The sequence below is a fragment of the Oryx dammah genome, unplaced genomic scaffold (assembly GCF_014754425.2).
Source record: "Oryx dammah isolate SB20612 unplaced genomic scaffold, SCBI_Odam_1.1 HiC_scaffold_10, whole genome shotgun sequence".
NCBI classification, from domain to species: Eukaryota; Metazoa; Chordata; class Mammalia; order Artiodactyla; family Bovidae; genus Oryx; species Oryx dammah.
Genome location: NW_024070194.1, coordinates 19304324 through 19330259, shown reverse-complemented (window position 1 = coordinate 19330259; position 25936 = coordinate 19304324). Strand labels below are relative to the sequence as shown.

The following is a 25936-nucleotide window of genomic DNA, read 5'->3' as shown; positions in this document are numbered from 1 at the left end:
GGGAGGGATTGGGGGCAGGAGGAGAAGGGGACGACAGAGGATGAGATGACTGGATGGCATCACCGACTCGATGGACGTGAGTTTGAGTGAATTCCAGGAGTTGGTGATGGACAGGGAGGCCTGGCGTGCTGCGATTCATGGGGTCGCAAAGAGTCGGACACAACTGAGCGACTGAACTGAACTGAACTGAAAGGGATTGTGATTAACATTAGTATGTAGAGATCATGGAGGCCACATTAAGATTATGTCCACCACAGTTGATTTAATACCTGAAAAATCAATTAATGTAACATCCCATACTAACAGGTTAATATAACCAGATCAATTGCATTTCTATATACTTTAACAAGCAATCCAAAATTGAAATTAAGCAGACAATTCCATTCATTACAGTGTAAAAGAGAAAAAATACTTAAAAAATAAAATTAACAAATATAAATACAAGGTATGCACACTATAAAATATTGCTGATGGACATTAAAGATCCAAATAAACAAAGAGGTATTAAAAAACACATTTATATAAAATAGCATGTTTGGAGAATTCACATTCATTTAAAGCATTTTGCTGCTGCTGCAGCTGCTGAGTCACTTCAGTCGTATCCGACTCTGTGCGACCCCATAGAGGGCAGCCCACCAGGCTCCCCTGTCCCTGGGATTCTCCAGGCAAGGACACTGGAGTGGGTTGCCATTTCCTTCTCCAATGCATGAAAGTGAAAAGTGAAAGCGAAGTCGCTCAGTCGTGTCCGACTCTTAGCGACCCCATGGACTGCAGCCTACCAGGCTCCTCTGTCCATGGGATTTTCCAGGCAAGAGTACTGGAGTGGGTTGCCACTGCCTTCACCATAAAACCTTTTGAGGGATTAGTAAAAACCGACCATAGGGACTTCCCTGGTGGTCCAGTGGTTAAGAATCCACCTTGCAATGCAGGGGATGCGGGTTCAATCCCTGGTCACGGAGCTAAGATTCCACAGAGCATCTAAGCCCAAGCACTGCAACTACCAAGCCTGTCACAACTAGAGAGTCCATGTGCTGCAATGAAAGATCCTGCACAACACAACAAAATGTCCCACACGCCACAACTAAGACCTGACACAGCTTAAAAAAAAAAAAGACCACATACCTTAATCAGGTCCCAAAGCAATATCAACAAACTTTAAATATAAAGAATCTGTACCATACAGACCCCATTCTCTGACCATAATGTAACTGGTCAAAATCATTAATAAAAAGATAATCTAAAAACACATTAGGGCCGGGCCGGTGGAGCGGACGGCAGGCTGAGCGCACCCTGCTGTGGGTCTGCAGCGGAGGCCTCAGCAACCTGCTCTTCCGCTGCTCGCTGCCTGACCACCTGCCCAGCGTTGGCGAGGAGCCCCGGGAGGTGCTGCTGCGGCTGTACGGGGCCATCCTGCAGGGCATGGACTCCTTGGTCCTTGAAAGTGTGATGTTCGCCATACTTGCAGAGCGGTCGCTGGGGCCCCAGCTCTACAGAGTCTTTCCAGAGGGCCGGCTGGAACAGTACATCCCAAGCCGGCCACTGAAGACACATGAGCTTCGAGATCCAGTGTTATCTGCAGCCACTGCCACGAAGATGGCCAAGTTCCACGGCATGGAGATGCCTTTCACTAAGGAACCCCACTGGCTATTCGGGACCATGGAGCGGTACTTAAAGCAGATCCAGGACCTGCCCCCTACCGGCCTTCCCCAGATGAACTTGCTGGAGATGTACAGCTTGAAGGATGAGATGGGCAACCTCAGGAAGCTGCTAGACACTACCCCATCACCAGTGGTCTTTTGCCACAATGATATCCAAGAAGGGAACATCTTACTGCTCTCAGAGCCTAAAAACACCGACAGCCTCATGCTGGTGGACTTCGAGTACAGCAGTTATAACTACAGGGGCTTTGACATTGGGAACCATTTTTGTGAGTGGGTTTATGATTATACCCACGAGGAGAGGCCTTTCTACAAAGCACAGCCTGCAAACTACCCCACTGAGGGACAGCAGCTCCATTTCATTCGCCACTACATGGCAGAGGTGAAGAAAGGTGAGGCCATCTCCCAAGAGGAGCAGAGGAACCTGGAAGCAGATTTGCTGGTGGAAGCTAATCGGTATGCCCTGGCATCTCATTTCTTTTGGGGTCTCTGGTCCATTCTTCAGGCATCCGTGTCCACTATAGAATTTGGTTACTTGGAGTATGCGCAGTCTCGGTTCCAGTTCTACTTCCAGCAGAAGGGCCAGCTGACCAGTTTCCACCCCTCATCCTGACTCCGCCTCCATCTTCTGGCATTTCTCCTGGAGCCTCCAGGGCAGGACCTTGGGGGGAGGGGCACAGGGGAAGCCCTAGGGGGCTGGGCTGAGCTGCACTGAGAGTGGAGTTAAGGAGGCTGACCTCCCCCCGACCCCAGGTTCCCCCCGCAGGAAGTGGGCAGAAGCCCTGGCGTTGGCACCATAAGACAATAAACTGGCTGCGTCGCTCAAAAAAAAAAAAAAACACATTAGGAAAATTTCAAACACTTTGTAAATAACTCAGGAGTCAAAGAAGGAATGATAATAGAAAGCTTTGATATTAGAAATTAATGGTTATGAAAATATGTTATGCAGGTAAAACAGTCCTCTGAGGGAAACACAACCATATACACTTTGTGTGTTTGCGTGGTTGCACAGCGTGGCTTATGAGATCTCAGTTCCCTGACCAGGGATTGAACCTGTGCCTCCCTGCAGTGGAAGCATGAAGTCCTAGCCACTGGACCACCAGGGAAATTCCCATGTAAACTTATATTTGAATACAAGGCTGATCATAAACAAACATCCATTTTAAGATTTTAGAAAAAGAACAGAATAAACTTCAAAAGAAGGAAGGAAATAATAAAGGTAAGAGTAGAATCTGTGGAAATAGAAACAAAGTTAAGACACAGGCATACTTCATTTTCTTTATTGCGCTTTGGCTTACTGCACTTCATAGATTTCACAGATACTGTTTATCGCAAACTGAAGGTCTGTGGCAACCCTATGGGCACCATTTATCCAAAAGCATTTGCTCACTTTGTGTCTCTGTGTCACATTAGGCAATTCTTGCAACATTTCAAACTTTTTCATCATTATTATGTTTGTTATGGAGATCTGTGATCAGGGGTCTTTGATGTTACTATTGTAACTGTCTAGGTGAACAATGAACTACACACCCACACAAGAGGCGAACTTAACTGATAACTGTTGTGTGTATTCTGATTGCTCCGCTCGCCAACTGTTCCCACTTCTCTCCCTCTTCTCAGGCCTCCCTATTCCCCTGAGACATAATAATATCAAAATTAAGCCAACCAATAACCCTACGATGCCCTCTAAGTGTTCAGGTCAAAGGAAGCACTGCACATTTCCTACTTAAAATCAAAAGTGAAAGTCGCTCAGTCATGTCCAACTCTTTGCGATCCATGGACGGTATAGTCCATGGAATTCTCTAGGCCAGAATACTGAAGTGGGTAGCCTTTCCCTTCTCCATGGGATCTTCCCAACCCAGGGATTGAACCCAGGTCTCCCACACTGCAGGTGGATTCTTTACCAGCTGAGCCACAATCAAAAGGTACAAATAATTAAAGAAGGTACATCAAAAGCTGGGATAGGGTGAAAGCTAGGCCTTTTGCACCCAACAGTTAGCCAAGCTGTATATCCAAAGGTAAAGTTCTTGAGAGGAATGAAAAGCACTACTCCAGTGAATACATGAATGATAAGAACGCAAAACAGCCTTCTTGCTGATGTGGAGACCAGCCACAACATTGCCTTAAGCCAAAGCGTCATCCAGAGCAAGGCCCAATTCTCTTTAATTCTACAAAGGCTGAGAGAGGAGACAAACCTGTAGAAGAAAAGTTTGAAGCTAGCAGAGATTGGTTGATGAAGTTTAAGAAGAGAAGTCCATCTCTGTGACACAGAAGTGCAAGGTGAAGCCATAAGTATTGATGTAGAAGCTCCAATAAGTCATCCAGAAGATCTACCTAAGAGAATTACTGAAGGTGGCTACACTGAACAACAGGTTTTCAATGTAGACAAAACAGACTTACCCTGCAGGAAGATGCCATCTAGGACATTCACAGTTAGAGAAAAGAAGTCAATGCCTGGCTCCAAAGCTTCAAAGATCAGACCAGCTCTCTCATTAGGGGCTAACGCAGCTGGTGACTAAGTTGAAGCCAATGTTCATCTACTATTCCTCAAATCCTAGGGCCCTTAAAAATGATTCTAAATTGACTTTGCAAACACTCTTTCTACAAATGGAAACACAAAGACTGGATGACAGCACATCTCTTTACAGCATGGTTTAATGAATATTTTAAGCCTACTTAAAATGTTGAGACCTACTGCTCAGAAAAAAAAAAAAAAGGTTTCTTTTCAAAATATTACTGCTCATTGATAATGTACCTGGTCATCCAAGAGCTCTGATAGAGATGAACAATGAGATTAATGTTCTTTTCATGCCTGCTAACACACATGCATGGGGCTTTCCTGGTAGTTAGTAAAGAATCTGCTTGCAATGCAGGAGATCCCGGTTCGATTCCTGGGTTGGGAAGATCCACTGGAGAAGGGATAGGCTACTCACTCCAGTATCCTTGGGCTCCCCTGGTGGCTCAGCCAGTAATGAACCTGGCTGCAATGCGGGAGACCTGGATTGGGAAGATCCCCTGGAGAAGGGAATGGCTACCCACTCCAGTATTCTGGCCTGGAGAATTTCTTGGACTGTATAGCCCATGGGGTTGCAAAGAGCTGGACAAGACTGAGTGACTGTCACTTTCACCACATATTCATTTTGCATCCCATGGATCAAGGAGTCATCTCAACTTTCAAATCTTATTATATAAGAAATACATTTTGGGGGCTTCCCTGGCGACTCAGTGGCAAAGAATCTGCCTGCCAATGCAGAAGACGCATGGGTTCAATCTCTGGTCCAGGAAGATGCCACATGCCATGAAGCAACTAATCCCATATACCACAACTACTGAGCCTGTACTCTAGAGCCCAGGAGCTGCAACTACTGAAGCCTGCACACCTAGAGCCTGTGCTCTGCAGGCTCCAGGTGAAGAGAAGCCTGAGCACCCAATAAGAAGCCTGAGTACCACAATTAGAGAGAGATCCGCTAGCTGCAACTAGAGAAAAATCCACACAGCAATGAAGACCCAGCATAGCCAAAAATTAAAATAAGTAACTAAAATTACTTAAAAAAAAAAAGAAAAACTCTTTGTAGGCCTATAACTGCCACAGATAGTGACTCCTCTTTTGGATCTGGGCAAAGTGAATTGAAAACCATCTAGAAAGGATTCTAGATCAGTAAGAATATTCAAGATTCATGGGGAGGTCAAAATATTAAAATCGATAGGAGTTCTGGAAGAAGCTGATGCCAACCCTCATGGAGGATTTAGAGGCCTTCAGGTCTTCAGTAGAGAAAGTAACTGCAGAGGTGGTAGAAACAGCAAGACAACTAGAAGTGGAGCCTGAAGATGGGACTGAATTGCTGCAATCTCATGATAAAACTTGATCAGATGAGGAGTTGTTTCTCATGGATGAGCAAAGAAAGTGGTTTCTCGAGACTGAATCTACTCCTGGTGATGATGCCGTAAAGAATATTGAAATGACAATAAAGACAGAATATTATATAAACTTAGTTGATACAGCAGTAGCAAGGTTTGAGAGAACTGACTCCAATTTTGAAAGAAGTTCTACTGTGGATAAAACGTTATCAAACAACATTGCATGCTACAGAGTAATTGCTTGTGAAAGTACTAGTTAACTGATGTTTGTTGGCAAATTGCATTTGTTGTCTCGTTTTAAGAAACTGTCAATTCACCCCCAGCTTCAGCAACCATAACCCTGATCAGTTTGCAGCCATCAACATCTTACATAGCAAAAAGATTTCTTTTTTTGGCCCATGCCTCAGCCTGTGGGATCTTAGTTTCCTGACCAGGGATCAAACCTGGGCCCTCTGCAATGGAAGCATGGAATCTTAACCACTGGACAGCCAGGGAAATATCAATGAAGTATTTTTAAATTAAGATGTGTACATATTTTTAGATATAATGCTATTGTACTCTTAATAGTATAAACATAACTTTTATTATATCCCGGAAAACCAAAAAATTCATGTAACTTGATATATTGTGATATCCACCTTCCTGCATTTGTCTGAAACCAAACCTGAAATATCTAAGGACTCAAGAAGCCAAAAGTCAGCTCTTGGAAATGACTAATGAGACTGATTAGTCTCTGATAAGATAGACCAAAAAAAAAACCAACAAATAAACAATGTAGGAATGTAAAAGGAGACATATCTATGGCTGCACCAGGATTAATAAATATTAGAAAGTATGCTAATAACGGGCACTTCCCTGGAGGCACAGTGGATAAGAATCCACTTGCCAATGCAGGGGACATGGGTTCGATCCCTGGTCCAGGAAGATTCCACATTCCGCGGAGCAACTAAACCCGTGTGCTACAACTACTGAGCCCACACTCTAGAGCCGGTGCTCCACAACAAAAGAAGCCACCGCAATGAGAAGCCCAAGCACCACCTCAATAAAGAGGAGCCCCCTCTCCCTGCAACTAGAGGAAGACTGTGCACAGCAATGAAGGCCCAGCGCAGCCAAAAATAATAAATAAAAATTATTTTAAAAGTATGCCAATGTATTTAAAAACAGGCAAAATAGACACAGTCTATGGAAATATAAATAATTCAAATGGTTCACTTAAAATGTTGGTGTTATTAAAAAAATTAAAAGGTAGCGATAAAGGAAATGACAATAACCCTTGACTAGATCTTGAACCTACTTCTCCCCCAAAATGCTGTAAGTCATGAATAAACTGGGGAATCTGAATGTATACATTAGATAATATTAATCTTTGAAAGCTAATCTTGGATGTGCTAATAGTATGATGATTACATAGAAGAATGTTCTAGTTCTTAAGAGTTAGTTATTGACTGAGTATTTAGGACTGATATGTCTTGTTTGTAACTTCCCTGCAAACAGGTCAGGAAAAAAAAAACAAAAGGAAAAGAAATCTATACATCTACAAAGAGTTATACAAATGGTAACTAGAGAATTCAAAAATAAAGGGTCTTATTACACTGTCTTACAAATTTCCTGAAAGCATGAAATAAAAAATTGGGGAAAAAAAAACAATTCAAGAAGAAATTGAATATTTGTATGGTCCTATAACCATTTAAGAAAATGAATTAGCAATGAAATTTTTTCCCATTAAAAAAAAAAAAGAGCAGGCCAAGCCAGTTTTACAGGAAAATTCTACCAACATTCAAGAAGCAGGTGATTCTAATCTTACATTAACGCTTTCACAGCAAATATAACCTTCCTACTAAAATCAACTACCAACACAAAAGCAAAAATGCTAAGTGCAATATTGTCTAATTCAGCAACACATGAAAACGATTACCATAACGTTGTATTATGACTAGGCTGGGTTTATTACAAAAATTTAAGGTTAGTTAAGATAAGGAAAGCTATTGATAGTGTATCACAAACAGCTTAAATAACTAAGATCAGTATCTAGATACATGCAACAACTACTCATGATAAAAATAACAAACAAGATAATTCAGTGAAGTTAGCAAGGTATACAACCAACATACAAACAGCCATGATAACCATTTTGTAATGAATAGAAATATCGAATCACTATGCTATGGGCCAGGGACTAACATAGTGTTGTAGGTCAATTATACTTCAAAAACAAACAAACAAAAAAACTCATAGCAAAAGAGATCAAATTTGTGGTCACCAGAGTGGAGAATAGGGAAGGGAGAACTGGATGAAGATAGTCAAAAGGTACAAACTTCCAGTTATAAGATAAATAAGTCCTAGGGATGTAATGTACAACATGATAAAAATATAATTAACACTGCTGGATGTTGTATAAGAAAGTTGTTAAGGAAGTAAATCCTAAAAGTTCTCATCACAAGGGAAAAAAATGTTTTTCTTTTGTATCTGTATGAGACAATGATGTTTACTAAACATATTATAGTAATCATTTCATGATGTATGCAATTCAATCTCTGTATGTATACCTTAAACATATGGCACTACACATTTAACTACTTCAAGCATGCAATTCAGTGGCCATTTTGGTTATTACTCATGGGTTCTTGACAGTTGTCTTGAAAAAAGTTTCAGGTGTGTAAGGGTTAGCTCCTCCTCTAGGATCTCACCACAAAGAAAGCAAGTTTCAGCCTAGATTCTGGCACCCTTAGCAACATTTATTCAATAAATATCCTTTAGCAAGCAAGCACACAACAGTTCACACAAACTACTGTAGAAGGCTGATTAAGTCCCAGCTCTCCTCCCTATCAGTTGTTCCAATCACCACTTGCAAGGAAGGTTCACTCAAGGCAGAAGTGACAATATCCCAGAGATAAAATCACTGCAGATGGTGACTGCAGCCATGAAATTAAAAGACGCTTACTCCTTGGAAGAAAAGTTATGACCAACCTAGATAGTATATTCAAAAGCAGAGACATTACTTTGCCGACTAAGGTCCGTCTAGTCAAGGCTATGGTTTTTCCTGTGGTCATGTACGGATGTGAGAGTTGGACTGTGAAGAAAGCTGAGCGCCGAAGAATTGATGCTTTTGAACTGTGGTGTTGGAGAAGACTCTTGAGAGTCCCTTGGACTGCAAGGAGATCCAACCAGTCCATTCTGAAGGAGATCAACCCTGGGATTTCTTTGGAAGGAATGATGCTAAAGCTAAAGCTCCAGTACTTTGGCCACCTCATGCGAAGAGTTGACTCATTGGAAAAGACTCTGATGCTGGGAGGGATTGGGGGCAGGAGGAGAAGGGGATGACTGAGGATGAGATGGCTGGATGGCATCACGGACTTGATGGACGTGAGTCTGAGTGAACTCCGGGAGATGGTGATAGACAGGGAGGCCTGGCGTGCTGCGATTCATGGGGTCGCAAAGAGTCGGACACGACTGAGCAACTGAACTGAACTGAACTGAACTGAAGGTTCTGTTGCTCTTAAGGTCGCATTCAGTTCAGTTATGATGGTGTGATCACTCATCTAGAGCCAGACATCCTGGAATGTGAAGTCAAGTGGGACTTAGAAAGCATCACTACGAACAAAGCTAGTGGAGGTGACGGAATTCCAGTTGAGCTGTTTCAAATCCTGAAAGATGATGCTGTGAAAGTGCTGTACTCAATATGCCAGCAAGTTTGGAAAACTCAGCAGTGGCCACAGGACTGGAAAAGGTCAGTTTTCATTCCAATTCCAAAGAAAGGCAATGCCCATGAATGCTCAAACTACTGCACAATTGCACTCATCTCACACGCTAGTAAAGTAATGCTCAAAATTCTCCAAGCCAGGCTTCAGCAATATGTGAACCGTGAACTTCCTGATGTTCAAGCTGGTTTTAGAAAAGGCAGAGGAACCAGAGATCAAATTGCCAACATCCGCTGGATCATGGAAAAAGGGTCGCATTAGGTAACCAGAAATCTCTTAAGAAAAAGCTAGATGCAGGATCAGTTAGGAACTAAGCCTCAGGCACCATCTCCAATGGAAGAAGTTACAGATCTTCCTAGATTCTTATTTCCTCCTCATGCAAATATAGGAAGTATCTAAAATGTTTTAGTCCATTCCACTTCTTTTGAATATTTCGATTTCACCTATGAGTGCCTACTTCTGATATTCAACTAATCTCACCAACAAAAATCCAATCTGCTTCTGACATTAACTGTACTGTAATCAGCAAAGGTGCAGCTCAAGCTATAGAAGCACGGATGGCAGCCACTTGTGGAGCATGGCCTTTCTGATGCAAAGCTAGTTGAGTACCACAGTGCATGGATGCTTCTTCAAAGTAACTCACTGCCCCTAAAGTTGAGGCTGAAACTAACTGCCATATAAATGTCAGATGGCCTCTGCAGAAGTATTTTAAGACAAGTTATAAAGACATCATATATAACTCCATGGTAATGACTTTCAGGAGAATGGGAAGTCAGCCAAGAGAACAGAGATAACATTAGTGTTAACAAACATGAGAGGAAAGGAAACAGATCAACCCCATGGCTGCTCTCTAAGCTTGCACATATGTAGCTCTACTCTTTTTTTTTTTTAGTGCAGGATATTAGTCCCCCACCCCGGCCAGGTATCAAATCCTGTGTCCCCTGCAATGGGAACTCAGAGTCCTAACTGCTGGGTTACTCTTACCTTAAAACTGTGCTATCCCCTAGTCACATGTGATTATTTAAATTTAAATTAATGAAAATTAATTAAAATGAAAAATTCAGTTTCTCAGTCTCACTAGCACACTGCAGGTGTTCAACTGCCACATGAGGCTCCTGACTACTATACTGACAGTACACAGATATACAATATATCCATCATCACCAAAGGTTCCATAGACAACGCTGCACCAAAAGAACAAAGTTTTCAGAAAACAGTCCATTTCTGGGAATGGAAAATAATTAAACAAAGAAGAGGCATACATAGACACATTTAAAGAGTAAGCCACCTAGGTTCTGAGTTCCCTTCTAGACTTCTACCTGCCTTTGATAATTTTGATCTTCTCTTCTTCCTGAAAAATACTGCCATCTAGCCTAGAAGGAAGAAAGGGAGGGAGGGAAGAAACCACAACCCATGGAAGAAAAACAAAACAAATGAAAACCCTTCCTACCTGCTAAATGACATTTAAAAAGAAATAAGCTGGGAAGTGAGAATGCCATAAAGAACCCAATCAGGTGGACTGTTCAAACTGGTTCTCTTTGTAGACCTCTGAAGCATATACCCAACATATGAGGCTTTTCTAACTTGGTGAATCCCATGAGAGCCTCCCAGTTTTGCTTGCTACCTTCTCCATGCTTTATTGGACCTAAAGTGCTATTGTTGTTAAGAGTAGGAAATGATCCTCTCCTTGCCCCTGGCAAATTTGTGATTATGTGTATTAAATTTTAGGTATAATTTTTAAGACTTGGTCTTAGAATCAGGTTTGCTTTAGGGAACAGAGCTCTGAAAATATAATGTGGAATATTTACTGAGTCTATTTATAAAAACTTGCCTTGCTTAAAGATTAAGTAATCTTTTAGAACTACTTCTGTTACATTAAAGCAAGGCATACCTGAAATTTTTGAAAAAAGAAACTCAGGCAATCCTTTGATGGCTTGTTATTTATAAATACTCCAGCCAAACTTAATCTAGAGGTCCACACTACAAATTTCTGAGTGAACAAATGAGCATTCCTTTTACTCATCTATCTTGCTCAGTAGCAAATGCTACCTTAAAGTGAAAAGTACGTAAGTAGGAAGGGTTGAAAGGGTGGTGACCTAAACATTCTGATCAACTTTTTAAAACTTTTCATTGTAAAAGTAAAATACAAAATACATAAATCCAATATAAAACTTAGTGACTGATTATCAAGCAAACGTTCATGAGGTCGAGGGAGATAGAGACTTCATGTCACTCCCTAAGTTTCTCTCTGTGCCCTGTCCCAACCAGAATCCCCTCTTTCCTCAAAGTAACAATTTTTCCTGGTTTTTATAGTACTCACTTCCTTGCATTTCTTAACAGCTTTCCATCTAAATGTGCATTCTTTTATACTTTAATCTTGCTCATTAAAAAAAGTTGTATCAAATTTTTGAATTTAAGTACAGTTGATTTACAATATTGTGCTAGTCTTAGGTGTACATCATAGTGATTCAGTATTTCTGCAGATTATATTCCATTACAGGTTATTACAAGATATTAAGTATAATTCCCTGTGCTATACAGTATATCTTTATTGCTTAGCTATTTTAAATGTTCGTATCTGTTAATCTCATGCTCTTAATTTGTCCCTCCCCACTTCCCTCTTCCCCTTTAGTAACCACAAGTTTGTCTTCTATTATCTGTGGGTCTGTTTCTGTTTTGCATATACATTCATTTGTACGATTTTTTTAGATTCCACAGGAGTCTTTGGCCGTTTCCTTGTCTTCTGATAACAGTGTTCCAGGATTATCCTGCACATTTCCTGCCCTCAACCTAGAGTGAGCCATTTCTCTAAGAAACCCTAGTTTCTTTCCGAGGCTAAAAATAGTAAGATTACAATCTGAGCGCCAAGGATAATCACTGATACTGGGTTGGTCATTCTTTCTAGATCTTTCAGTGAATATAAACACACATATTCAAATACCTAGTGAAGCCAGGCATGTAACAAATGAGTGAAGTGTAATAGAGATGAAGCATATGGACTGTGGAAAACTAAGGAGGTAAACTAAAAGCCAGATCTTCCAATTTTTCAAAAGGAGCCAGAAAAATACATTTTTAACGTAAATTTTAAAAACAATGACAATGAATAATATAATTAAACACTAAGGTTAAATAAAACACATCTGTGGGACAGATGTGGTCCATGGGCTATGTGTACCTTTAACCTGAAAAATTAAACCAGTGTGTCGTTATATCCCAGAAGTCACATTGTTGCTAACACGTAAAAATATTTAGAGAAGTAAGATAATTCTCAGATTGCTTCAGGAAAAGCCAAACTATAATAAGGAAGGGGAAAAATGTATAATTATTGCCCTCCCCATTAACTCTTTAAAGTACAGGGAGAAAGGCATTTTTCTATACAGAAACTATTTTCTTTTTAGGACATGGTGAAAAAAGGAAAAAGTCAGTAATCAGAAAAAACAAAACTCTCAAAGAGAACTGAAATCTAACGAAAGTCTTTATATCTAAGCTATTGAAATCTCAGGCTGAGACCCAGAAGATATATTTTACATGATTAGGTATATTCAGTTCAGTTCAGTTGCTCAGTCATGTCCGACTCTTTGCGACAGCATGAATCGCAGCACATCAGGCCTCCCTGTCCATCACCAACTCCCGGAGTTCACTCAGATTCACATCCATTGAGTCAGTGATGCCATCCAGCCATCTCATCCTCTGTTGTCCCCTTCTCCTCCTGCCCCCAATCCCTCCCAGCATCCAAGTCTTTTCCAATGAGTCACCTCTTTGCATGTGGTAGCCAAAGTATTGGAGTTTCAGCTTTAGCATCATTCCTTCCAAAGAAATCCCAGGGCTGATCTCCTTCAGAATGGACTGGTTGGATCTCCTTGCAGTCCAAGGGACTCTCAAGAGTCTTCTTCAACACCACAGTTCAAAAGTATCCATTCTTCGGCGCTCAGCTTTCTTCACAGTCCAACTCTCACATCCATACATGACCACAGGAAAAACCACAGCCTTGACTAGACGGACCTTAGTCGGCAAAGTAATGTCTCTGCTTTTGAATATACTATCTAGGTTGGTCATAACTTTTCTTCCAAGCGTCTTTTAATTTCATGGCTGCAGTCACCATCTGCAGTGATTTTGGAGCCCAAAAAAATAAAGTCTGACACTGTTTCCACCGTTTCCCCATCTATTTCCCATGAAGCGATGGGACCGGATGCCATGATCTTTGTTTTCTTAATGTTGAGCTTTAAGCCAACTTTTTCACTCTCCTCTTTCACTTTCATCAAGAGGCTTTTTAGTTCCTCTTCACTTTCTACCAGAGGCAATAAAACTGGTAAAAAGTTTATTGCAAATGCATGATCAACCCCATACCCTCATTTTCACCTGTTCCAAAAAGAAAGGAAGCTAAGAGCACTGCCACCTCTGCCCTGGTCACTCTCCTGGAAGCAGGAGAATGAACAGAAACTGGCTGGGAAAGGAGCAGTAAGAGGCAAAAATTCTAAACAAGGCCCTGCAGAAAGCCTGGGGAAGTGCCCTGTTATCAAGAAAGACCTGGTTGGCTTTGGCTTCTTTAGTACAAGCCAGTGCCATGTGATTTGCTCCAAGCTCCAGAAATATAGAAATCACAGGGTTAATTTTTCAGCTCAAAGACAAGAGAGGTCAGATTGCATGCGTGCATGCTCAGGGGCTCAGTCGTGTCCGACTCTTTGCGTCTCCGTGAACTATAGCCCACCAGGCTCCTCTGTCCATGGGATTTTCAAGCAAGAATACTGGAGTGGGGTTGTCATTTCCGCCTCCAGGGGTCAGATCAGATTAAAGCAAAAACCATAAGAACACTCAGAAGGTTATTTCACCCTGGTTTCTGTTATACCCTTTCAAAGAAAATAAGGACCTCAAACGCTCTAAGGAATCCCAAGCAAAAGGAAGGAAGGGAATAGAAACTTCCCTGACTGCACCAGGAACCTCCCTCTGTCAGCTTCTCAGCTTTAGCCTTGAGCTCCTGTGCACTTGGCCCATCCTTCACTGCAGCCTCTTGGTCCTGGGCGCTCTAGGGTTGTTTTCTTCTGCATGCGATCAGAGCATAACATTTTAAGCTTTTCTCTAATTTGGAAACTAGGCCCTAAGCCAAGGTCAGAGAAGAGTAAAGTTGGGGGAAGGGACCAGATGGGCTCAAACTACCATTCTCAGAAGTGACTCACCAGGGAGCCAGCTGCAGCATCCCCTGCCTTTGATCATGAAGCCTCTCTGCATCTCATGTAGGAAAGAGAAAAACAGCTTTGCCTCTGGCACTGATCAGACATGAGCATGTCCACCACCTGCCTCTTGTACCCTCTAGAAATACGACCAGCAGGATGGAGGCAGATTTGCAGGGTCAAAGGTGTAATTTCAAACTAATGCTTACAGTTCTTTTCACTCTAAAAAGTCAATTATTTTCTCTTCTCCCTGTGCTGTGATTAGTTGCTCAGTCATGTCTGACTCTTTGTGATCCCATGAACTGTAGCCTGCCACGCTCCTCTGCCTGTGGGGATTCTCTAGGTAAGAATACTGGTTGCCCACTCCTCCAGGGGGTCCTCCCAACCCAGGGATCTAACCCAAGTCTCCCTCACTGTAGGTGGATTCTTACTGTCTGAGCCACCAGGGAAGCCCAAGAATACTGCAGTGAGTGGTCTATCCTTTCTCCAGGGGAACTTCCCAACCCAGGAATCAACCCGGGGTCTCCTGCATTGCAGGCAGATTCCTGAGCTAACCAGGGAAGCCATCTCTACACTGGTAACCATGTCCTTTCTAAGAACATTTAAATACTAATAACCGTAACTAATATCTATTGAACTCATGTCATACTCTGCTCTACATACTAGACATGTATTAACCCTTTGCAGTAGCTACTACTGTATTATCCGCATTTTACAGATGAGGAAACTGAGACATACAGAAGTTAAGTAGTCACTTCCCAGGGTCACAGAGCTTATCAGAAGCCAAGCCAAGCCAAGCTGACTTCAGAGGCTGTATTCTAATGTCTCTCCTTTGCATTATAAAATTCTCACAGAAAAGTTGAAAAAATATTACAATAATCAACCATATGGCTGTCATCTAGATTAAATATTAATACCCTGCTATATATAAACTTTTCTGTGTGTATGAATTTTCTACACATGACATTTCTCCCCCAAATATTCCTGCATATAGCTTCTAAAAATAAGGACATGTTCCTATATACTATAGTACTCTTCTCAATCCAAGAAGTCAACAATTTCCTATAATCATCTAATATCTAATCTATCTTCAAAAATATTCTGAATATCCTCCAAACATCCTTTATAACTATTTTTTCCAAACCAGAGTTCAATCAAGACTCACCCATTTCAGTCAATTACTCTCTTTCATCTAGAACAGTCCCTTCCCTTTTTCTTTTTTATGACATTGACTTTTGAAGAGATGTAGACCAGCTGTCTATATCTCTATATTTTGATTGTCCTATATTTTGGTTGGTCGCGTATTTCCTTCCATTGTTTAAATGATAGTATCATTTAACTTGTGCTTCTGCTCTTGTGGCTCAGACGGTAAAGCATCTGCCTGCAATGTGGGAGACCAGGGTTCGATCCCTGGGTCAGGAAGATCCCCCGGAGAAGGAAATGGCAACCCACTCCAGTACTCTTGCCTGGAAAATTCCTGGTAGGCTACAGTCCATGGGGTCGCAAAGAGTTGGACGCAACTGAGCGACTTTGCTTTCTTTCGCTTTTCTGCTCTTGTACTTCCTAAAAATCAGAAGTTAACATTCTGGGTAAAAATACCTTGGAGCTGATGCTGTGTGCTCTGAACTGATCACATCATGAAGCACATCATGTCAAGCCATTTCACCATAAGTGATGCTGAACTGGATTACCTGGTTAAGGTGGTGACTTCCACAGCACTCCTTTGTAAAGATTCAATTTTCCCTTTGCTTTTAACCAATAATTTAGAGGTAGGCGGGGGTACTATTTTGGCACCATGAAAATGCAAATACTCTGTTCTCCAAAAAATCTTTCATCTAATGATTTTAGCATCCAATGATGACCTTTGCTAGATTTAATCATTTCACTGATGATTACCCATTCTAGCCTTCCTTCTGCAGTTATAAGCTGGCAGTTCTGTAAAGAACTTTCCTTCATTAACTAGGGAAGAATTATAGCTCATTTTAAGAAGAAAGGGTAACTGCTTAGTTTTTTCTTCTAAGTATTGATTTTCAGAGTAAAAAAAAAAGATAAAAGAGCCATATTTAATGATGGCACATGCATTTTTTTCTCTTCCCCCCTTTTCTGAGCATCACTATAGACACAGAGACTTTTCTTTAGTGTTTTACAATTACTTGCGGTAATTATTCTTTTGATACTCAGAATATAATAAATTTAGTTATGTTTTAAAAATTATTATTAAAACAAACAACTCAATCAAAAACTGGGCAGAAGACCTAAGCAGACATTTCCCCAAAGAAGATGTACAGATGGCTAATAAACACATGAAAAGGTGCTCAACTCTGCTCACTATTAGAGCAATGCAAATCACAACTACAACGATGACCACGACCTCACACAAGTCAGAATGGCCATCATCAAAACATCTACAAACAATAAATGCTGGAGAGGATGTGGAAAAAAGGGAATCCTCTTGCACTGCTGGTGGGAATGTAAATTGATACAGTCACTATGGAGAATAGTATGGAGAGTTCTTTAAAGAAACTAGAAATAAAACTATCATATGACCCACCAATCCCAGTACTGGGCATATACCCTGATAAAACACACATGTACCCCAATGTTCACTGTAGTACTATTTACAATAGCCAGGACATGAAAGCAACCTAGATGCCCATCATCAGATGAATGGATAAAGAAGTTGTGGTACATATATACAATGGAATATTACCTAGCCATAAAAATGAATAGATTTGAGTCAGTTCCAGTGAGGTGGATGAACCAAGAGCCTGTATATAGTGACAAATACATTACCATATGTAAAATAGATAGCCAGTGGGAATTTGCTGTATGATGCAGGGAGCTCAAACCCTTGCTCTGTGACAATCAGGAGGGGGTGGGATCGGGTGGGAGATGGGAGGAAGGTTCAAGAGGGAGGAGACATGTGTATACCTATGGCTGATTCATGTCGATACATGGCAGAAACCAACACAACATTGCAAAGCAATTATCCTCCAATTAAAAAAAATAATAATAATATTTTTATTTATTTGGCTGCATGGGTCTTAGTTGCAGTGTGTGGGATCTAGTTCCCTGATGAGGGACTGAACCTGGGTCCCCTGCATTGGAAGTGTAAAGTCTTAACCACTGGACCACCAAAGGAAGTTCCCCATTAGTCTTCGATACTATTTTGCTCTCCATCCATTAAGATGTACCAGTCAAGCCTGTGCTCTCACATAAATGACATAATCTCTCCTAGATGGATGTATGTGTTTATAGAGGGCTTTAAAAACTCTAGAAAAATATAACCTCAAGAGCAGCTGTATCACTTTCCTGTGGTTATCAAATCCAAATCAATTAGGGGGGTGAAAGGATTTTTAAGACCATCAGGTCTAATTACCCATATGATGCTTACAGTTCTGCTACAGCTCCCCACTATGTGGCCATTCAGTATGTAGCCTAAACACACTGATCCACAGGAACTCAACTCACTTGAGGCATCCCAGGCTGTCCTGGACCTGCCTTATCCTGGGCTGCTTATGTTTCCCACCCATTAGTTCTAGGGTCTCTCCTTGGAGCCTACAGATCTCTGTGAAACTCACACCTAAAGATAATTTCTTCTTCTGTTCCCTCCCTCATATTTAAACAAGTGGGTTTATTTCCCGGATGTCACTGGATTGATTTTCCAAATGTATTACTGTGCCTCACAAGGCCCTACTGCCTTTCAAGGCCACTTCATATACTTAGATAAAAACACATAAATATAGTATGTGTAATTTCAACATAAATGGGTCCTGTAGTTTATCTCACTCTTTCCAGTCCTGTTCACCACATATACACAGCTGCCACACAGCCAATTCTTCCTCCTAGAATTCTGCATCTAGTCCCTCATCTCTCCATTTCCCGTGACACTGATCTGGGCCCTTAGTCAAGCCCTCTGACTTGACCTAATACGATGGCCAAACTCTTCCCAACCTCAGCTCCTCCTCACTCCTATCCAACCCAGGCTGCTGCCAGAGCTGTCTTCCCACAGGACTTCCTGCTCAGCAACCTTTATTAACAGCTTTTTATCTGCAGAGTCTCCCAGAGTGTCTAGCATACTGACTCTGGATGCTCAGTCCATATTTGTGGAGGGAGGGGCTGAACAAAGTAACTGCTTGAGTAGCTAGATTTCGTGACTCAGCCACACTGTCCATTGTTATCAGGACAGAATTTCCTTGAGTTTTAAATAAGAGCTATTTTACATAACATAGTATTTAGTATTTGGCTTAACAAGCCAATTAAAATTTTTTGGTCAGTTCATGTGTCTCAGTAAATATATTTTTATAGTATTAATTTGATAAATAGTTGTACAGAAATTCTGGTTGCATGCATTCTTCGTGGTGCTCAGATCTTCTAAAGAATAAACTGTAAATATGAAGCAAGAAAGGAAATAACCAACAATATACTATTATGTAAGAAGATGTCTGCTTTCTACAAGAATCTAGAAAGCAAGTCAAAGTAAAATAACTTCACAGCATGATGATATAGCTATTAAACTAGCAATCATAAATCGAATTTGAAAAGCCAGTGCTGGTGGCCTGGGAGGAAGTGGTTCACTTTAGATGTTGATGGTGGCCCCACAGATTGGCTCCAGATTTCTGGTGACCACTGTGGTCTTACATAAAAAAACTATAAAATTTCTCACACTTTTGGTGCCAAAACTTTGGCTGGAAGAACACACCTTGAGGAAATTAAATGTCTATACTACTTATATTAGTGACAACTAGGGCAGCTCTCAAATTCCCCAAATAGGAGAAAGACTAAGCTAACCATGTGCTACTGTACACATCAGCCGAAAGATACATGAGGAAGTCACTTAAAATGACAAGCACACATGGCCTATTTCAGTAAATGGAGTACACACTCAGTTTCAGCAACAGCTGCACAGAAATTTTATAATTAAAAACAAGGGTTCTGAGAGCAGACATTTCTTGGTTTGAATCATGGCGTTGCCTACCCTTTCATGAAATGTTTCCTTCTAAGAATGGATTTGGAACCATGCAGGACCTGTAAGCAGCTACTTGCTCTTGAGGAGATGTGTATAGTCTTACTTGAGTAGAAAAGACAGATGCTTAGAGAGCAGGCTCTGCCCAAGCTCACATCTCAGCAGTCACTTGCTGGCCATGTGACCTCCGGCAAGTGATTAAACTGCCATACATTCTAGCTGCAATGTATGTGTCTAATATCATTACTAGTAGATGAATACACAGCTTATAATATGACTGACCTGTTAAAGTTCTTCTGTGGTTGAAATGAGATGATGCCTGGAGAGTGCTCAGCATAGTGACCAACAAGTAGCAAGTTCTCAGTAAATATTGGCAGTTTGCATTCTTCCACTAAACTACTGATCTCCCACTATGGTCCAGGCATTGCATCAGGTACACCCACAACATTAAATTCATGCAAGAACCTTACAAAGACAGTGTTGTTATACAAAAAAAAGTTAAAGAAATGGGCTCAGAGAAGGATCTGTGAATATTAGGCCAAAAAAAAAAAGAATGCAAGAATCCCAATTACAAACATAAAAATGAAATGCACTGATACATTTGCAATGATATGTATAATTAGAACATAATGATCATTGGGGGTTCCCTGGTGGCTAAGATAAAGAATCTGCCTGCAATGCAGGAGACCTGGGTTAGATCCCTGGGTCAGGAAGATCCCCTGGAGAAGGAAATGGCTACCCAGGGGTTCACTTTGTTTAAAGTTAGTCAAGTTTCTTTGTGTTTTCAAGGAGAAGCAAGTAAATGTGAACTGGGGACCCAGTCCTACAGCCTTTATTGTGCCATGCCCTTCTTTCCCCTAAGCAAGGACCAGGCTGTGTATTAAATGTCACCTGAGTGTTGGCTTCTGACCAACAAGTGCTTACCTGGAGGAGATAGAGGAGTCCTGGGACAAACAAGGTGAGTGGGTACAGAGACTGGTACGTTGCTAAGGCAAGAAAGATAGCACTGAGGAAGGCACTACCTGTAAAAAGGAATAAATACATGGACTAATCCAGGCACATCGATTAGGATTCAATTCAGGCAATCCCCCCAAACAAGAAACTTCCCATAACTGCTGTCAAATAATTTGTCAAATGTCTCCTGGTGCCTAAGATGTATGCAAACTCATAAGAGTGAGAACTTCTTGGCTTAATTTCTAATAAAAGGAAACCAAGAAAGTCAAAACCACTTACCTTTAGCAACACCACAGGTATATTTCTTGTAAAATTTTCAGACCCAGAAAGATTTTACAAAACTTGAGCCCAAAGATGAATAAAAATAAAAGATCTAGTCTGTTAACACCCATGTCCTATTTTATCTAGTCTGTTAACACCCATGTCCTAGTTTATTAAGCTTACAATTATTGCTTATGAGATTCAGAGCTGTGAAACCTATACTTTTTTGGGGCATCACAATGGGCAGCATGCAGGACCTTTGTTCCCCAAACAGGGATCAAACCTGGACCCCCTCAGTGGAAGCATAGAGCCCTAACCACTGAATCACCAGGCAAGTCCCTAAAACCTATACTTTTGATTGTTGCAACACTCCATCACTATTTTTATAATATCCTTTCCTTTTGTATATGCTTTTTATTTTTCAAATTAAAATATATTTATCTTTATTAATATTCTACATAAAATGGGCTGCTATTCTCTATTCTCTACATAAAATGGGCCACTATGGAATTACTAAATATGATGTTATAAAGAATTTTCAATGACATGGAGAGATACTTATACCATTCTATTAATTGAAGATCATAAAAGAGATACATGCTATAAACTCTTTAAAAAAATACATAAATATATTTTTTAAAACCCTAAATGGTTAGGCCACAAATTTCACAGTGTTTTCCTCTCGGTAGTTGGATTATGGTAATTTTTCATTTTTGCTTCTCTGTATTATCTAAACTTCCTATAAGGATCCTTTGTTTTTGTCTTCAGAAAAAAATGGATATCTTGTCTCCCAAGGTAATAGAAATGAAAGCAAAAATAAACAAAAAGAACCTAATCAAATTTATAAGCTTTTGTACAGCAAAGGAAATCATAAACAAAACAAAAAGACAAGCTACAAACTGGGAGAAAATATTTCTAAATGATATAACTGACAAGGGAATAATTTCTAAAATATATAAACAGCTCACACAATTTAATAAGAAAAAAACAAAACCCAATCAAAAAATGAGCAGAAGACTCATACAGATATTTCTCCAAAGAAGATATACAAATGACCAACAAACACATGAGAAGATGTTCAACATCACTAATTATTAGAGAAATACAAATCAAAACTACAATTAGTACCACCTCACACTGGTCAGAAGGACCATCATTAAAAAGTCTACAAATAACAACTGCTGGAGAAGGTGTGGGAAAAAGGGAACCCTCCCACACTGTTGGTGGAAATTTAAGTTGGTACAGCGACTGTGGAAAACAGTATGGAGTTTCCTTAAAAAGCTAAAAAATAGAGTTGCCATATAATCCAAAAATCCCACTTCTGAGTGTATATCTGGAGAAAACTCTAATTCAAAAAGATACATGCACTCCAATATTAACTGCAGCACTATTTACAAGACATGGAAACAACCTAAATGTCCACCAACAGATAAAGAAAGAAGATGTGGTATATATATTCAACAGAATACTACTCAGCCATAAGAAAGAATGAAATAATGCCATTTGCAGCAACATGGATGGACCAAGAGATTATCATACTAAGTTAAGTTAGAAAGACAAACACCATACGATATTTATATGTGGAATCTAAAATATGACACAAATGAACTTATTTATGAAACAGAAAGACACACAGACATAAAAAACAAACTTACTGTTACCAAAGAGGGAAAGGGGATGACAGAGGGTTAAGTTAGGAGTTTGAGATTAGCAGATACAAACTACAACATTATAAATCAATTATACTTCAGTTTAAAAAAAACTAGATGGATGTAAGAAAAAACTGATATATATTTTTAAAAACCAAGTAGCTATTCCCTTTCAGATGGTTTAAGATAAAGGGGTACCCTAAAATCGAAGTTAGAGATACCTAGTTTACCACAGAGATTCTAGAGTGGCCCAGAAATCAGTAGAGATCAAATAATGGTCCAAGGCTGGTATCTATAATGATATTTCATCAAATAGTGTTGCTCATGGTCACTCTTATTGGTGTGGGGTCAACTTTTACTGAAAAGAAAACAGACATCCTCTCAAAGGTGTTTCATAAAAGAAGGAACTATTCACACCACTCAGTCTAGGGAATTTTACCCTCTCCCAACTCAGCTCCAGAAATGAACAGAAGGAACTGTTCCATAGGACTTTTCTGCCCACTAATGTGGTCTATGCATAGTGGTCTGACTTGTAGTTGTTTTTTTTTTTTAATGGTACAAAAGTGATAAGCATTCAGCAGAAACCATACGTCTAATTTTGAAGATTCTTTTTCCTCAGACTAGTGATGGTGGGCAGCAGCAGCCACAGCTCCCAGTCAACTACTCAATCTCGAGGTTAAACAGTCAACACACTTGCATCCATTCAACTATTCTGCTTTTCACTTTCAGCATAGATTCAATAAATTGCATGAATATTCAACACTTTATTATAAAATAGGCTTTGTGTTGGATGATTTTGCCCACCCAACTGAAGGCTCATGTAGGTGTTCTGAGCACATGTAAGGTAGGCTAGGTTAAACTAAGCTATCATGTTCAGTAGGTGAGGTGTACTCAATGTAGCTTTGACTTAGGATATGTTCAACCTGTGATGGGTTTACTGGGATATAACTTCATTATAAATCAAGGAAGATCTATACTTGGAATATCTAAGAGCCACCTTAGAAGAGGAGGGTTATGAAAGCGACTACTTCACTGGAGAGTGATGGAGAAAATAACTTTGGGTGCTCCACACTTCAAGCCAATGAAACTCACCAGCTGAAGACAATTCCTCGTTGAAAGAAAGTGGAAAGAAGGCAGAGAAAGGAGGAAGCTGGAAGTAAAAGACCAAGGACATGGGACTTCCCTGGTGGTCCAGTGGCTAAGACTCTGAGCTCCCAGTGCAGGGGGCCCAGGTTCGATCCCTGGTCAGGGAGCTAGATCCCACATGCTACAACTAAGACCCAGAGCAGTCAAATAAATAAATTAAAAAAAAAAAGACCAAGGACAGAACCCTATAGAATGGGCTATTGTTGACTAATGCCAGCATGACGGCCCATATCCACAGTACTTGTAAATATGACTGAGCAAGGACAGATCATGCCCAGCCAAGCTATGCTACCAGCAGAGGCCCCCACACAGCTAGAACCAGAACTGGTCAATTCTAAGATAGGGAGATGGTGGTGGTGGGCAAGGTCCTATTCTGGAGTCCAACAGCTAGGGGGACTCAGAATTCCTTGACCAGGGCAAAAAGGTGAATAATATTTTGTGGGAAACCAGCAAAGAGAGGGGGAAAGCTGGAATGAACTTTTTTGGGAAAAAAAAAATTTAGCCGTATCAGGTCTTAGCTGCAGCATGCAGGATCTTTCATGGCGGCAAGCAGGCTTCTCTCTAGCTGCAGAGCATTATCAGCTCAGTAGTTGCAGTGGCATGGGCTTAGTTGCCCCTCGGCATGTGGGATCTTAGTTCCTTGATCAGCGATAGAACAGTGCAGTCCCCTGCACTGGAAGGTGTATTCTTAACCACTGGAGCACCAAGGAAGTCCCAAGAACTTTTAAATTTAACACTGATTTCTACAGAGATTAATGGCCCTGGGAGTGAGAAGAGGCCCAAGGGTCTGTTAACAGAGGAGGGGTAATGTTTCAACTCCATTCATTCTTACAAATGTGGTGAAAACAAACATGGCTTTCACTCCTCTCTCCCGCAAGAGACTCCAGGGAGTGAAAGAAACAAAGCCACCTTCTGGCCTAAGCACCCAAGATAAGTAATTATTTGTCTGGAGCAGCTAACTATTTATAAGGCCCAAGAGAGAAGAAACTGCTCCAAACTAAAGAATGGATTTGTGAGTCCAAGATCAGGAAGAAGCAGTCTTTCTCCTTCGATGAAATAATTAGGAAGGAAAAATCTGTTCCTTCTGCTAGTCCCTCTACCAGTATGTGGCATCAGCAGCTCTCTGGACATTGCAGCTCTTCTTCAACCCTCCTGCTCTCACAATCCTTCCACCAGTCACCACGCTCCACTGAGCCACCTCTGGAATATCCATCGCTGCAATTCGCACTCTCATCTTCTCTCACCAGTTTTTAGCAGGTTCTTCTTCTCAGGGGTTTCCCCACCTCCCTCCCATCCAATCCATCCTACACAGAAGTATCAGAAGGAAACTTCTAAAAGACAGTTTAGATTGTGACAAGCCCCTCTTAAAAGACTTCTCAGGGTTCTATTTCATCTGTCAGATTATGTCCAAATTCTAGCAGCAAACAAGACCCTTCAATGAGAACTTCCCTGGCGGTCCAGTGGCTAAGACTCCGTACTCCTAATGCAGGGGCCTGGGTTTGATCCTTGGTCAGAGAATTAGATCCCACATGACCCAACTAAGAGTTCCCACGCTGCAAGTAAAGATCCCACATGTAGCTACGAAGATCGAAGATCCTGTGCACCACAACTAAGTCCTGGCTCAGCCAAATAATTAATTAATTATTTTTTTAAAAAGACCCTTCACTATCTGGGTCTTATTTCCTGAGCTTCATCTCCTACACATCCTACACATCTGAGCTTCATCTCCTACACATCCTCTGTTCTTCAGCTACACTGGGTCATTCCCCAATGTCTAAAAACATCATGCCCTGTCATTCTTCTGTGTCTGTTCTCAGGCTATTTCTTAGCTGTCCTCTGTCCTCCTTCTAGTACAGACCCATCCTTTAGCGACCAGTTGAAATGTTACTTCCTCTATGAGGCCTAAGCAGAGATGCTAATGATAGTCAAGTATAGCTACCATTTACTCATCACTTACCAGGGGCTAGGCACCTATCCTCTGTATGTCAAAGCTCTTTAGGTGAAGAAACCAAGGTACAGAAACAAAGATAATGTATCACATTAAGTAATGGGATCATTCAGCTGATTCTAGTGCCCATTTTCTTACTCATTCAACACTCTCATTCAGTACTGACACTCCTCTAATAATTTGCTAATATTTCTCTCTCATCTGTCTGTGAGTTAATCAAAGGCAATAAACCTCTCTTAACTTAGAATCTCTAGCATCTTAGCATAATACCTCGCCCACATGGTGAACGAATGAATATCATTCAGTGATACATGTGAAATCCTTTTTATTTTTGTAATTATCTTGTTTTTATTTGGCTGCACTGTGCAGCTTGTGGACCAGGGATCAAACCCACACCCTCCAAAGTGAAAGTGCAAAGTCCTAACCACTGGACCACCAGGGAGTTCCCCTGAAAACTTTTTTAAAAATCTTAGGAGAAAATCAATTTTCCTTTTTTTTTAATTGAGATATAATTGACATATAACATTACATAAGTTTTAGATGTACAACATAATGATTTGATATTTATACATATTGTGAAATGATCACCTTAAGTCTAATTGAGACCAATGTTCTTGAGAAAGAAAAACT

General features: G+C 40.7%; 2 protein-coding genes across 3 annotated transcripts in view; one reads left to right on the top strand and one right to left on the bottom strand.

Annotated features, from left to right (window-relative positions):
* PIGU (phosphatidylinositol glycan anchor biosynthesis class U) overlaps positions 1-25936 on the bottom strand; it is a 94261-nt gene that overhangs the window by 29679 nt on the left and 38646 nt on the right. For both annotated transcript variants that reach the window (XM_040247492.1, XM_040247493.1), the window contains one exon: positions 20273-20370. In XM_040247492.1, the coding sequence (XP_040103426.1) occupies positions 20273-20370 (98 nt within the window). The remainder of the gene's footprint in view (positions 1-20272; positions 20371-25936) is intronic.
* LOC120869404 (choline/ethanolamine kinase-like) lies at positions 471-2475 on the top strand. The gene is made up of 2 exons (XM_040248725.1): positions 471-501; positions 1253-2475. Exons 1-2 carry the CDS (start codon positions 471-473, stop codon positions 2269-2271), a joined length of 1050 nt encoding a protein of 349 aa, XP_040104659.1. The 3' UTR covers positions 2272-2475.

Coding starts and splice junctions, on each gene's coding strand:
- LOC120869404 (XM_040248725.1), top strand. CDS start 471: ATGGACATTAAAGATCCAAATAAACAAAGAG. Junction 502..1,252: donor AGATCCAAATAAACAAAGAG/GTATTAAAAAAC, acceptor AAAACACATTAG/GGCCGGGCCGGTGGAGCGGA.